The sequence below is a fragment of the Mustelus asterias genome, chromosome 12 (genome assembly GCF_964213995.1).
Source record: "Mustelus asterias chromosome 12, sMusAst1.hap1.1, whole genome shotgun sequence".
In the NCBI taxonomy this organism is placed as follows: Eukaryota; Metazoa; Chordata; class Chondrichthyes; order Carcharhiniformes; family Triakidae; genus Mustelus; species Mustelus asterias.
Window position 1 is genome coordinate 56,807,338 of NC_135812.1, and position 14,896 is coordinate 56,822,233.

General features: G+C 42.8%; 1 protein-coding gene across 1 annotated transcript in view; it reads left to right on the plus strand.

Moving 5' to 3' along the window:
• myo15b (myosin XVB) overlaps positions 1 to 14,896 on the plus strand; it is a 520,694-nt gene that overhangs the window by 233,975 nt on the left and 271,823 nt on the right. Inside the window, exon 29 of the mRNA XM_078226038.1 lies at positions 12,177 to 12,234. Within this exon, the coding sequence (XP_078082164.1) occupies positions 12,177 to 12,234 (58 nt within the window). The remainder of the gene's footprint in view (positions 1 to 12,176; positions 12,235 to 14,896) is intronic.

The following is a 14,896-nucleotide window of genomic DNA, read 5'->3' on the forward strand; positions in this document are numbered from 1 at the left end:
CCACTGCTGGGGTCCGCCGGTGTGTCAGTTGGGTACTGCTTGATAGGAAGTACCCAGCCATGCTTCCAACCACCCGGGGGCTTCACTGGCCCCTGACCATCACGCCAGGTCTCTGCTTGTAGAGACCAGTAGTGATTCTCGCCATTATCGTGCCAAAGGCTGGTGAATCTGTGCGCTGGGATTTGAACAGGCTGTGCATATTTAAATACTATGTTAAATCTGCTGATCAGCCAAGGGTGTAACTGGTTCGCGCCATTAGAAAGAGGCCGGGAGAACCACAAACTGTTTAGCTTTGGGTGCAAAACCGATTTTTATGTCTGCGTGTTATTCTCTGGGATCGGTGCAATCTCGTAACAGCGTGGCAAGGTCGGAGAATCACCCCCATTGTTTCCTCTGGCTGGAACAAGGCATTGCAGTATCAGTATACTAGGAAGGTAATTTAGGACTGACATGAGAAACTTCTTCACTCAGAGGGTGGTGAACATATGGAATTCTTTGCCACAGAAGGCTATGGAGGCCAAGTCACTGAAAATATATGTAAGAAGGAAATAGATTTCTAGTCTCTAAAGTGGTCGAGGGGTATGGGGAGAGGTGTTGAGATAGAGGACCAGCCATGATCACATTGAATGGTGGGAAAGGGCAGAATGGTCTATTCCTGCTGCTATTTTCTTTGTTTCTAATCATGAACTGTTTATTGTTCTTATTTTGGGAGGAATTGTAGTAATATTCTGAGTTTCCGGAAATTGGTTATCTTTATTTGATTCACCTTTTGCGCTACTTCAAGTCGAGTTTCTCTTTATTAACAACTAGTTTGCATTTTTCGGACACCATGTGTTTGTTCTATTCCTTCCAAAGGGAATGTTCGTTCCTGGAGTGGATTTGAATTTTCTTATTCCGTAGTGTCCACTCTGTTCTTGCTGGATGTACATGTCTCGTAAATGGAATCTTCCTTTCCACTTGTTTCACAATCTCAGCCTGTTTGCCGTTTTATTCTCAAATCCTTTTGCAAACTTATGAATTTTTTCATTCAGCTTAATGGTCCTCGTTACATCTGAGATGTTCAGTGCCTCTCCTTCTGCTAGGTCCTGATGTTTCAGGGTCAGATTTACATTTTCCAATCTTATTTCTGCCTTTTATTTCTCTGCGCACAGTAGAACCTTGTCCATATCCTTCACTTTGACTTCTCTGATGGCCAAGTCTGCCTCCAGTAAAGTCTGAACCTATTTCAGTTGTGTAATTGTACTACTCATATCTTCATTGTCCACTCTCAGCTTGGAAAGTTTCACGGATTTTCCTTTCAGTGTTTCCTCATTTTCAATCACCTGCTTCTTCAGTCTGTTTCTTGTCTATTTCGGCTTCTTGCTGGAATATGGAACAATGCTGATTCTGCTCCACTGACCAATTCGTCAGCTTCTTCAGACTGATGTCAAATTCATTTGCTTCTCTTTGTAATCTTCCAGAAGAATAAACTTTGACCTATAAGGGATTCCTGTCGCGTATGAAGAACTTTTGACAGGTTTTCCTTTTCTTCACAAAGTTGCTTGCTTCATCTTGAGCTTTCCTGTAATTCAGCAAATTTTCCTCCAGTTTTATCCGCTGTGTTTCCATTCTGCTGTTTAAGAGTCTTCATTTCTTCATGTTTCTGAATGTTCACACATTCCTTTTGCATTCTACCTTGAAGAGCAATCAATTAAAGTCATCAAGTCATAGAGGTTTACAGCATGGAAACAGGCCCTTCGGCCCAACTTGTCCATGCCGCCCTTTTTTTTTAACCCCTAAGCTAGTCCCAATTGCCCACATTTGGCCCATATCCCTCTATCCCATCTTACCCATGTAACTGTCTAAATGCTTTTTAAAAGACAAAATTGTACCCGTCTCTACTACTACCTCTGGCAGCTTGTTCCAGACACTCACCACCCTCTGTGTGAAAAAATTGCCCCTCTGGACACTTTTGTATCTCTCCCCTCTCACCTTAAACCCATGCCCTCTAGTTTTAGACTCCCCTACTTTTGGGAAAAGATATTGACTATCTAGCTGATCTGTGCCCCTCATTATTTTATAGACCTCTATAAGATCACCCCTCAGCCAAAGATATTGACTATCTAGCTGATCTGTGCCCCTCATTATTTTATAGACCTCTATAAGATCACCCCTCAGCCTTCTACGATCCAGAGAAAAAAGTCACAGTCTATCCAGCCTCTCCTTATAACTCAAACCATCAAGTCTCGGTAGCATCCTAGTAAATCTTTTCTGCACACTTTCTAGTTTAATAATATCCTTTCTATAATAGGGTGACCAGAACTGCACACAGTATTCCAAGTGTGGCTTTACCAATGTCTTGTACAACTTCAACAAGACGTCCCAACTCTTGTATTCAATGTTCTGACCGATGAAACCAAGCATGCCGAATGCCTTCTTCACCACTCTGTCCACTAGTGTCTCCACTTTCAAGGAGCTATGAACATGTATCCCTAGATCTCTTTGTTCTGTAACTCTCCCCAACGCCCTACCATTAACTGAGTAAGTCCCGCCCTGGTTCAATCTACCAAAATGCATCACCTCGCATTTGTCTAAATTAAACTCCATCTGCCATTCGTCAGCCCACTGGCCCAATTGATCAAGATCCCATTGCAATCGGAGATAACTTTCCTCACTGTCCACTATGCCACCAATCTTGGTGTCATCTGCAAACTTACTAACCATGCCTCCTATATTCTCATCCAAATTATTTATATAAATGACAAATATCAGTGGACCCAGCACTGATCCCTGAGGCACACCGCTGGTCACAGGCCTCCAGTTTGAAAAACAACCCTCTACAACCACCCTCTGGCTTCTGTCAAGAAGCCAATTTTGTATCCATTTAGATACCTCACCCTGGATCCCGTGTGATTTAACCTTATGCAGCAACCTACCATGCGGTACCTTGTCAAAGGCCTTGCTAAAGTCCACGTAGACAACATCAACTGCACTGCCCTCATCTCCCTTCTTGGTTACCCCTTCAAAAAACTCAATTAAATTTGTGAGACATGATTTTCCACTCACAAAGCCATGCTGACTGTCCCTAATCAGTCCTTGCGTCTCTAAATGCCTGTAGATCCTGTCTCTCAAAATACCTTTCAACAACTTACCCACCATAGATGTGAGGCTCACTAGCCTGTAGTTCCCAGGCTTTTCCCTGCAGTCCTTTTTAAACAAAGGCACAACATTTGCCACCCTCCAACCTTCAGGCATCTCACCCGTGACTATCTCTGTTTATTTTTGTTGATCTCTTGACAGCTCATTCTGAGTTTCAATGCTTCATTGAATCAGTGTCAATCTTACGTCTCAAACCTTAACGAGCAGCTCTGATGCAAACATTTTCCTGGAGCACAGATTCATTTACTTTTTTGATATTTTGCTTCTTTTGAGTGACCTCAGGTAGCTTTCCTTCTTTAACAGCCACCTGCTGCGGATAATGAGAAAGATTGCCAGAGGACATGGCAGGATATATATATAGGCTGGAGACTTGGGCAGAGAAATAGCAGGTGGAATTTAATCTGTACAAATGCGAGGTGATGCATTTTGAAAGGTCGAGTGCAGGAGGGAAGTATACAGTAAATGGCAGAATCCTTAGAAGCATTAATATACAGAGGAATCTAAGTGTACAGGTCCACAGTTTCCTGAAGTGGCAACACAAGTGAATATGGTGGTTAAGAAGATAAATGGCATGCTTGCCTTCATTGGTCAGGTCATTGAGTATAAAATTGGCAAGCCATGTTGCAGCTATATAGAACCTTAGTTAGGCCACATTTGGAATATTGTGTACAGTTCTGGTCACCACACTACCAGAAGGATGTGGAGACTTTGGAGAGGGTACAGAAAAGGTTTACTAGGATGTTGGCTGGTTTGGAGGGTAATAGCTATAAAGAAAGATTGGACAAGCAAGGCTTGCTTTGACTTGAACACCGGAAGCTGAGGGGTGACCTGATAGAAGTTTACAAAATTATGAGAGGCATGGATAGATTGGATAGTTGGAATCTTTTTCCCAGGGTAGAAATGTCAATTACTAGGGGACATAGATTTAAGGTAAAAGAGGGAAAGTTTCGGGGAGATGTGAGAGGCAAGTTATTTACACAGAGGGTTGTGAGTGCCTGGAATGCGCTGCCAGAGGAAATGGTAGAAGCAAATACAATAGCAACGTATAAGAGGCAGCTTGACAGATACATGAATAGACAGGGAATGGAGGGATATGGACCACGTAGAGACAAAAGGTCTTTAGTTTAGAAAGGCATCAGTTGTTGGCACAGGCTTGGTGGGCCGAAGGGTCTGTCCTGTGCTTCACTGTTCTTTGTTCTCCACACAGGCAGCACAGTGGTTAGCACTGCTGCCTCACAGCAGCAGAGACCCAGATTCGATTCTCAAGGAGCTTGTGGAGCTTGAACGTTCTCCCTGCGTCTGCGTGGGTTTCCTCTGGAGGTTCTGGTTTCCTCCCACATCCAAAAGACGTGCTGGTTAGGTGCATTGGCCATGCTAAGTTCTTCCTCAGTGTACCCGAACAGGCGCCGGAGTGTGGCGTCAAGAGGATTTTCACAGTAACTTCATTGCAGTGTTAATGTAAGCCTACTTGTGACACGAATAAATAAACTTTAAACTTTTTTTCACCTGCTTGGCTTCATTCTTCAACTCGTGCATTGTACTGGCATGGTTGGCAACAATCTTGTTGCTTACTTCAATACTGTCTCCCACACTCCAGGATGCTTTATTGGGAATTGCCTCTCTTCAAATGTTGTTGCCTCTTTAAGGTTACTTGTGCAGTAACCATTTTTTCCCATTCCGGTTATACTTGCTGGACACATCTGACTTCCCTCTATTTTTCTCTGAAACTTGTTGCTAGGGAGATTTTTGGCCCAATTCTTTTTTAAAAGGCTTTGTAGGTATATTTTACAATAAATGTATCCAAGTGGGGACAGTGTTCCAGCTTTTTGTACTGCACTGGGCTTGGAGCATGGCTAAATCTCTGCCTTACTTTAGGACAAAATATGTTCTCCTTATCTTGAAAAATCTTTGAAGCTATTTCATTTCAATACAGAGTACTTTTAAAACTAAGATTTCTGCATTTCCAAAATTCCTGGATGAGTTTACTCAGTCTGTGTTGTAACTGCAGGAACTTCTAATATAGCAACAATTCATTTCTGTGTACAAGAGGCCAGGGAGCTGACTGGAACGGGTTCCTTTTCTCTTAAACTCTGCAAACTTTTCATTTTACTTTTCTGTGCTCTGCAAATTTCTCTCTTTAACTCTGCCAGTTGATTTTTATTTAATTAATTTTGTTATTTCTACTTCAGTGCAGGATGTAAGTACAGCTTCTTTTTTTTTGCTCACCATCTTGTAAACTAGCCTGGTTTTTTGATTCTGCATCACTCAGGATCTAAACATTTCCGTAGTTTTGCTCACTCTCTCATGAACTGACCTGCATTCTTTACACCGTGTCACTTAGGGGCTTGCAATTTTTGGATTTTTGCTGACCCATCTTTGTGATCTGACCAGGTTTTTTTTTTCTTACTCTGCATCATTTGGGGATCTTGCAATATTCTTCCACTCACTCTGGTGGATTCCTCCACCTCGAGGCTTCTTCAGTTCGGCCCAAACAGTCAATGCCAAAATTTATGAGCCTCCTCCCATCTTTTCTCATCTAAATCTGCCATCATATGTACTGATCCCCTCTGCCTCTCATATGCTTGCCTAGTTTTGCATTAAATGCGCCCAGGTGGTCAAAAACATGATCAAAGAGAGTGGTTTATGGAGAAAGGAGGAGAGGGACAGGGAGGTTAAAGGAGGGAATTCTGGAGCTTAGGGCCGAGACAGCAGGAGACAATGTTGCCAATAGCTCAGTGAAGGAAATTGGCTTTGCACAGGAGGCCAGAAAGGGAGAGGCATGTAAACATGGAGATCTCCTCAGGAATGTGAAATGCCAGGACAATCATTCCAAAGTGTACTCTGCATTCATTACGAGAAACAAACTGAGCAAGAATTTCATTTGATTTATTATTGTCACATGTATTGGGGATACAGTGAAAAGTATTGTTTCTTGTGCGCTATACAGACAAAACATACCATTCATAGAGTACATGGGGAGAAGGAAAGGAGAGTGTGCAGAATATAGTGTTACAGTCATAGCTAGGGTGAAGAGAAAGATCAACTTAATACACGTCAGGTCCATTCAAAAGTCTGATGGCAGCAGGGAAGAAGCTGTTCTTGAGTCAGTTGGTACTTGATCTCAGAAACCCAAGTTCCAGTGATGATACAGAACAGGTGGCAGATACAAATGAGAGATAAAAGATATCAGAAAAAGGAAATTTGCCATGCTTAGAAAATGGATGGGAAACAAAAGCTGATGTCCATGGTAATAAAAATGTGACTTTAGAGTCAACAACATGGAAAGAAGATAAGGCTGGCAACTTGGATTGTCTTATAATATCAGATAGTCTTATAATATACAGAAATTTAATAAAGCAGAGGAATTTCAGAAGGTGCAATGAAAATAAATGTGTAAAAACAAACTGTGATGGAATATTTACACAAAATTACAGCAGTAACAATGCAAAAAGGAACCTTTACCCAACCGGCTAGTGCTGGTGTTTATGCTCAACATGAGCCTCCTCCCATCTAAATATCTTTCTATTTCTTTCTCCCTCACTTACTGATGTAGCTTTCCTTTCAGTGCAGCAATGTGTATGATCAACAGCATTGTACTGATGTGCAAACTGCACCCTGAATGCAACAGAAAGGTCAGCAAGTGTTTGAGCGCTGCAACTCATAATTATTTGGTCAAAAAGGATTTAATGAAAGCAGAGAGTCGGAATAAATGGGTGCTTTTCTGGTTGGCGGATGGTAACTAGTGGCGTGCCGCAGGGATCGGTACTGGGGCCTCAACTATTTACCATTTATATAGACGATCTGGAGGAGGGGACTGAGTGTAGGGTAACAAAGTTTGCAGACGACACAAAGATAAATGGAAAAGTGAATCGTGTGGAGGGCGTAGAAGGTCTGCAGAGAGATTTGGACAGGCTGAGTGAGTGGGCGAGGATCTGGCAGATGGAGTATAACGTTAACAAATGCGAGGTTATTCACTTTGGAAGAAATAATAGCAAATTGAATTATTATCTAAATGGAAAGAAATTACAACATGCTGCTGTGCAGAGTGACCTGGGGGTCCTTGTGCATGAGATGCAAAAACCTAGTCTGCAGGTGCAACAGGTGATCAAGAAGGCAAATGGGATGTTGGCCTATATCGCAAGGGGGATAGAATATAAAAGCAGAGAAGTCTTGCTGCATCTGTACAGGGCATTGGTGAGGCCGCAGCTGGAATACTGTGTGCAGTATTGGTCCCCTTATTTGCGGAAGGATATATTGGCCTTGGAGGGAGTGCAGAGAAGGTTCACCAGGTTGATACCGGAGATGAGGGGTGTTGATTATGAGGAGAGACTGAGCAGATTGGGTTTGTACTCGTTGGAATTTAGAAGGCTGAGGGGGGATCTTATAGAGACCTATAAGATAATGAAGGGGCTGGATAGGGTAGAGGTGGAGAGATTCTTTCCACTTAGAAAGGAAACTAGAACTAGAGGGCACAGCCTCAAAATAAAGGGGGGTCAGTTTAGGACAGAGTTGAGGAGGAACTTCTTCTCTCAGAGGGTGGTGAATCTCTGGAATTCTCTGCCCACTGAAGTGGTGGAGGCTACCTCGTTGAATATGTTTAAATCACGGATAGATGGATTCCTGATTGGTAAGGGAATTAGGGGTTATAGGGATCAGGCTGGTAAGTGGAACTGATCCACTTCAGATCAGCCATGATCTTATTGAATGGCGGGGCAGGCTCGAGGGGCTAGATGGCCTACTCCTGCTCCTATTTCTTATGTTCTTATTGTGGAATGACATGGACAGAAAAAGTTGTTGGAGTTAATTCTGTAAAAGTAAGATCTGTGGGCACATTATTGAAAAGTTTGAAAGAAAGCAGCTGAGGTTGTTAATGTAAAAACAGAGCTGATGTCAGGAACAGAATGGGGCTAGATCAGGTGACTGACTGGGCAATTACAGAATTTGCTATTGCCTTCAGGCCCAAGGAGGAAGTGGAGGACTTGCGGGAATAACATTCAATAAAAAGCTTGATACCTGATAGGCAAACAACGTGGATTAGGACAATTGCTCCATAACCTTGATTGTTATGGGGCAATTGTTGGTAGTGTTGACAGTGATTAGTTGGAATGCTTTGCTTTGCATTGAGTAATCAGTTGTTTGCATGGTTTGCATGGAAGATTGGCTGTGCAATATTGTTTGGACACCCTTTAATAGATTTCTCACTGTATCTCCTGGGCATGTGGCCCGATTAACCTGGGTGCCATGCCTGATATGGTTTGAGCTGGACAGTTGGCATTGTTAACAGTCAACCTGTAGGATAGCAGCTTGTAGAGGCAAATGATGTTGTTGAACTTGACCAGGCAGTAATTGTGGATAGCAGCATCCAGAGCTTTGACTTGCTGTTTGGGTGAAAGGACATAGTAAGATAAACCTACACCAGTAAACATGCTTGTTCCATTTCCACTGTTTCTGCTATGCTGCAAAATTGCATTGACAAGTTTTCACTTTGTATGAATCCTGCACCAAGCCTCTGATAGGATATTATCATATTTGTTAGCACTCTATTCAAGAGCAATCCTGACAGAATTTCACTCGCACTCGAAGATGATAATTTTAAATTCTACAGACACATTTTCTGTTTTATGATTCTAGATGATCCTCGGGTGGATGGAGCTGTTACTAGGGGGCATAACTATAAGGTTCATGGTGGGAGATATAGGAGGGATGTCTGAGGTAGGTTCTTTACTCAGAGAGTGGTTGGACTGGAATGGACTGCCTGCAGTGATAGTGGAGTCGGACACTTTAGGAACTTTCAAGCGGTTATTGGATAGGCACATGGAGCACACCAGAATGATAGGGAGTGGGATAGCTTGATCTTGGTTTCGGACAAATCTCGGCACAACATCGAGGGCCGAAGGGCCTGTACTGTGCTGTACTGTTCTATGTTCTATGATTACGATGGTTATGAAAACTGAGCACAGTTTGTTCCCTCTAAATAGAAATGAGGAAAACATTGAGTAAATGGAAGAGAGAGTACAGCTCTTTTGTGAGTCTCTATCGAGACTCTGGAGCCTTACTGCCAGTGATTTGCTGATTACAGCTTTAACAGATTGTTCACAAAGTCCACGTGACCATTGAACTTCTCTTCTTAAGTCAACCTTTGGGTTAAATAGTGATATTGGATTGTTCCCTTCTTTAACTTTATTGTTGAAGTTTGCTAAATCCCAGAAACTCATCAGCCATTGCACCACTCAGTTTATATGGCCCACCATTGCACCATATTTCTCTGCTCTATTTTTAATGTTGGGGTATTGCATCAGAACATAAGAAAATTTACGTCAGAATAAAAGTTCTTTGGCTCATCAAAGTTCAAACTCTAGGGCAGTAAATCCAATTCTTCAACTCTTCCACCATGGCTAATATTACTAATTTTCCTGGCATATTATTCCACATATTCCTCACTCTTTGTTCTTCCTAATATCACAGTAATTTTGTAAAAAGAATGTGGTGGATATTTTATATGTGAATTTCAGAAGATGTTTGATAAAGCGCCAAAACTGAAACTGGTTGTGAAAATTAAGGCATCTGGTAATAATGGAAATTCATGGATGGAGAGATCATGAAGGAGAAGCAGAGAGCAAAGAAATGGATGTTTTCAGTTTAACAGGATGTGAATATCAGTGTGACTGTGGATCTGTACAAGGAGCTGCCTTATCTTTCGGTTATTTAGTTTTGACATAGGTGGAGAAGACAGTTGCTGCAGGAATTTATAGCAGAGGAGATACAGGTTAGCAGAATGGACAGGTAGGTGGAAGATACAATTCAAGGCAGAGAAATATGAATTGGTAAATTCTGGGGCTTTAAAATCAAAGTGAAGGAGTGTGTACCCTAAATTAGTTGAACAAATTAAAGGACATGGTATTACAGAGACATAGCTGCATGGATCGAGAGAGGACTCGGACAAAGTGTCCATGCAGCGGGATAACCAGAATGTTTCCCGCTGGCAATGCTAGCGTCAGTCAGATGGGATTCACCCATCTGATGGATGCAAATTTATGCATCCCGTGGAATACAGCAGCCAGCTCGGCTTTTCAGAAATCAGGGCACCATTTCTAAAGGACAACCCCCACCCCCCAACCAAACCAAAATTGTGACCCACCCTCAAAGGGAGCACCATCAACTCCTTAGCAAAGACGGGCATCCTCCCCTCAGCACTCAAATAATGGGTCACCCCGCCCTTCCACACAATGCAGGCATGAGGGTGACCCGACCCCCCCCTGCTGCCCCGCTCAGCCCCCTCCCCCTTCAGATCCCTCTCAACCCCCTCAGACCCCCCTCAGCCCTCTCCCTCTCAGATCTCCCCTCCAAACCCCACGCAGCCCTCTTCTCTGCGCCCCCTTCCCATCTCAGACCCCAATTCAGGCCCCCCCCCCTTTCAGGCCCCGCACTTTGACAATGCCAACGGTGCACTGCCCCGGCACCTTGGCACTGACACCTGGTGTGATGATAAAGTGCCTTTAAGAAATATATTTATATCACGTTTCTTGTAGGGAGTATGTTTAAAGTTCAGCTCTATTTTGCAGGGTGCTGATTTATCTAAGAACTCTTTTAAATTAATAGCTGGGAGAACAAGATATGTACATGAAGTGTTTGTTTAAGCAGGGCTAATGCCTTTGTGTTTATTTTGGATTTCCCCTGGGATTTCAGTTTTGATGATGTTGATTGACAGAAACAGAGTTATGTGCTTAATGGGAGGAGCTAAGTTTGCAGAGAAGATACACACTTTCTTTCTCATTTTAAAACAAGCAGTTACTGCCTAGTTCTGGAAGAAGGAGGATGTGTCTCTCTGTCTGTCTCTCTCTCTCTCTCTCTGGAGATTGTTTGAAAGCTCCAAAACGGCAACCGAAGGCAAGCAAGTAAGCCTGTGGTTTGCTAACTAATAGAAGAGGGAGTTTAAGTCTATAAGAGGAATGTTGCTTGAATTGGAACTCATATTGATAGAGCAGTTAAGAATTGTATCTTGTCATGTTGTTCAATTGTTAAGTGTTAAGCTAATTCTTCCATTATAGTTAAACTGTGTCGTTAAATAAAATTTGTTTTGATAAAAGCTTCCCAGTGTGTAAGTAGAATCATGCTTGGAGTGAAACTTCATACCCTCTCATTAATGCATAATAGAAAAATTGTTAGGGTTGAGTCTGGCTTCACAATATACCTTGGAGCTTCCGATCTGGTATCTTAACACTGGCCTGCTGCTTTGGACCCCGAGGGGGTAGGTCCAGTGCCCATGTGCTCCTCTACTGCTGCAAGACTGCTGAGGAAGGGTCCCCCAAGGGTCCTGGGGGGTTGGGTGGGCTTGAGCTGGGGGCAAAGGGTTGATCTGGTTTGAAGCTGCCTGCAGCTGTGACCTCAAGCAGCTGCAAGCAACATCAAAAGAGCCAAGTGCTTTTCAGTTCTTCTCTTGTGTAAACATTGTTATTAGGAACAATGGGGGTACTTGAGATGCATTCAAGTGTGAAGGGAAACACCGCTGACTGGAGGCTGAATCGAAAACCATTAAGCTGTCAATCAAATGACAATTGAAAGGACTAGACTTAAATTGAATGGAAACAAAGGTTTTCAAAGGGCTGGAAAGAATTTTAAAGACTTTTCTAGAAAGCTCAGAGACTTCAAATAAAAGTTGTGAATAGAATCTTCGAATCCCTCCAGTTCAGAAGCAGGCCATTCGGCCCATCACGTCTGCATGTTTGGAATATCCTCAAGTGTAATTAAAAACTGAATTTTACGAGGTTCACTCACCATCAAGCACTGTTGTTAACTGTCAGTGCAACCCCAATCAACAATTAATAGCTTCAAATACAATATCATCCATCCTGTATCAGTCATCTCTCATTAAGATGTTCCTGCAGTAAGGCCAGATAAACACACTCCAGTGTCCTTTAGCCATTTCTGTTCACGCACGCGCACACCAATGCACACACACAGTTCCACACACATTAACACCCACACACACATATCCCTTGTCACCACCTCAGTTAATGTCTTTCTCTATCCCTCTGCAGGATATTGGCTTGCTGGAAATCCCAGCTGAACTTGCTGCTCTGTTACAGGTTGCTGAAGGTAAGTGAGATTGCTATCTGCACCATTTGAAAAGATTTGTAAACTTTCTTTCATTGGTGATTGTACGGGGGGGGATCATTTATGAATGGCTGAGATGCCTCTTGGTATTCACGGCAAGGATACTGTGTGGTGAAGTTTCAGCTTGATTCCAAGGACAGGAAACTGATCACACTTCAGCACAAAGTGATACTAAATTGGCAAAGATAGCTGTTTCGGTAAACAGTAAAGCCATTTTAGTGCCTTTGGTATATTCATCCCTGAGGCTAGGTCACCAATAAGGAAGTTGGCCTTAGAATTGCTTAATGAGACCAACATTGGTAACTATTGAATACTGAAATTAACCTCTTTCATTGTGTTTCTTGATTTCTTATCCTCCCTCTGTGGGCGGCACAGTAGCACAGTGGTTAGCACTGCTGCTTCATAGCTCCAGGAACCTGGGTTCGATTCCCGGCTTGGGTCACTGTCTGTGTGGAGTTTGCACATTCTCCCTGTGTCTGTGTGGGTTTCCTCCGGTTGCTCCAGTTTCCTCCCACAGTCCAAAGATGTGCGGGTTAGGTTGATTGGCCATGCTAAAAATTGCCCCTTAGAGTCCTGAGATGCGTAGGTTAGAGGGATTAGCGGGTAAATATGTCGGGATATGGGGGTAGGGCCTGGGTGGGATTGTGGTCGGTGCCAACTCGATGGGCCGAATGGCCTCCTTCTGCACTGTAGGGTTTCTATGATTTCTATGATACATAGAAATTCATGCTTCACCTTCAATCGCTACCACTGTAATGACTCAATATTGGATGTGTCCTGGGCAGTGTATGGACTATTCTCACCATGCACCCAGAAATAGCCTCTATGTCCCTCTCTCACTTTTTATGACCCCCTTGGTCCCCCTTTAACTTGCTGGGGTAATTTCCATTCCATCTCCACAATATTACAAAGTGAGATGCTCATGGAACCAAAGTTAGTTTGTGAGTTGCACCGATTTACTGCTGCTTTAACATCCAGTTACAGTTTCCAGGTAGACCTGGATATTAATTGTATTTCAATAGTGTTTCCTCATACGCAGGTGGAGGGCATTAAGTAGAGTCACCTGAGCAGACATAACAGGACACTCACTGAAAATGCAGCATTGTTGAATTAGGAGGCATATGCTTGTAATGTTTCACCCTGTAAATAAATGTAGCACTGCCTGATTCTACACTGGTGAGCTGCCTATTGGGACTATGTTTCCTGTGTGCAGATGAAAGCTGTCCCTGCCCTCTCTTTGCCATTCTTGCAATCTTTTTTTTCAGGTGTAAGTCAGTTGTAGTTCACATAATGTTGTACAATCCGGTGAAAGCGAGTCAGCGACCTTTTTAAAGTCTCTCCTCGTTTTTATTTCTGTAGTGTTCAGTGGGCAGAGATGTAGAAGGGACTGTCCCTTTATATCACCTTATTTATACTAATGCACAAAGGCAAAATTTATCCAATTCTACTTTAGGAGCTGCCTCAATTCCAGAACTGATCGGCCAAAACAATCAGAAAGGCTGATCAGACTGGAGCACTTTACCCTAGAAAAGAGAAGGCCGAGGGGGTGACCTGTGAGCGATCTTTATAATTATGAAGGAATTTGACAGGGTGGACATACAGACAATGTCTCCACTTGTGGGCAGAACTAGAACTAGGGGGTATCAGTAGGAGTATCAGTAATCCAACCAATAGGGAATCAAGAGAAACTTCTTTACCCAGAGAATGGTGAGAATGGATGCATTGTTAATTTTCCAAAATTCCCTAGATTCTGGATACTCCCAGCAGACTAGAAAACTGCAAATCTCACACCCCTATTCAGGGGAGGAAGGAGACAGAAAGCAGGAAACTATCGACCAGTTAGCCAAACGTTTGCCATTGGGAAAATGCTGGAACCATTGTTCAGGAAGTAGTGGCAGCACATTTAGAAAATCATATAACAATCAGGCAGAGTCAACATGGTTTTATGAAAGAAAAATCACTGTTGACAAAATTGTTCCTGTTGTTTGAGGATGTAAGAAGCAGGATGGATAAAGGGGAACCAGTAATTTAGATTTTGAAAACACTTTTAATGCAGTGCCATGGTTAAGGTCCAAGGGAAGCTTCAATTCCTGATGGATAATTCCTCTGCTTCCAGGGATCCTCTGAATTAGAGCCAGAGACTTTGGCGAGTCCGGACTTACTTGAATAATTACCCAGGAAATGTTAGACAGAAAAAAACCATGTCTAACTCCTGGGTAATTTATACAACAAACACCCAACTCTGCACTGATCTCCACTCCCGATTCCCCTCAACCCTCAGACTCCTATACTGACCCTCCAACACCTCCAACACCCCACAATCCTCCAACTCTCCCCCCAACTCTCCAATTCCACCTCCACGCATCTCGCTCCCCCTCGATCCTTTGACTCCACTCCCTGACTCTCCAACTACTACAACTGAACAAACCATTGAACAAATGGTGACATTTTTGCAATATTTGATAAACAGGAACAGATTGTTAGCGATAATGGCTCACAGTTTACATCACAAGAGTTTCAGAATTATCTCAAAGTCAATGATATTCAGCATGTAAAATCTGTACCTTATGATCCATCAACCAATGGATTAGCTGAAAGATTTGTACAATCCTTGAAACATTCTTTAAAAGCTTCACGAGAACAA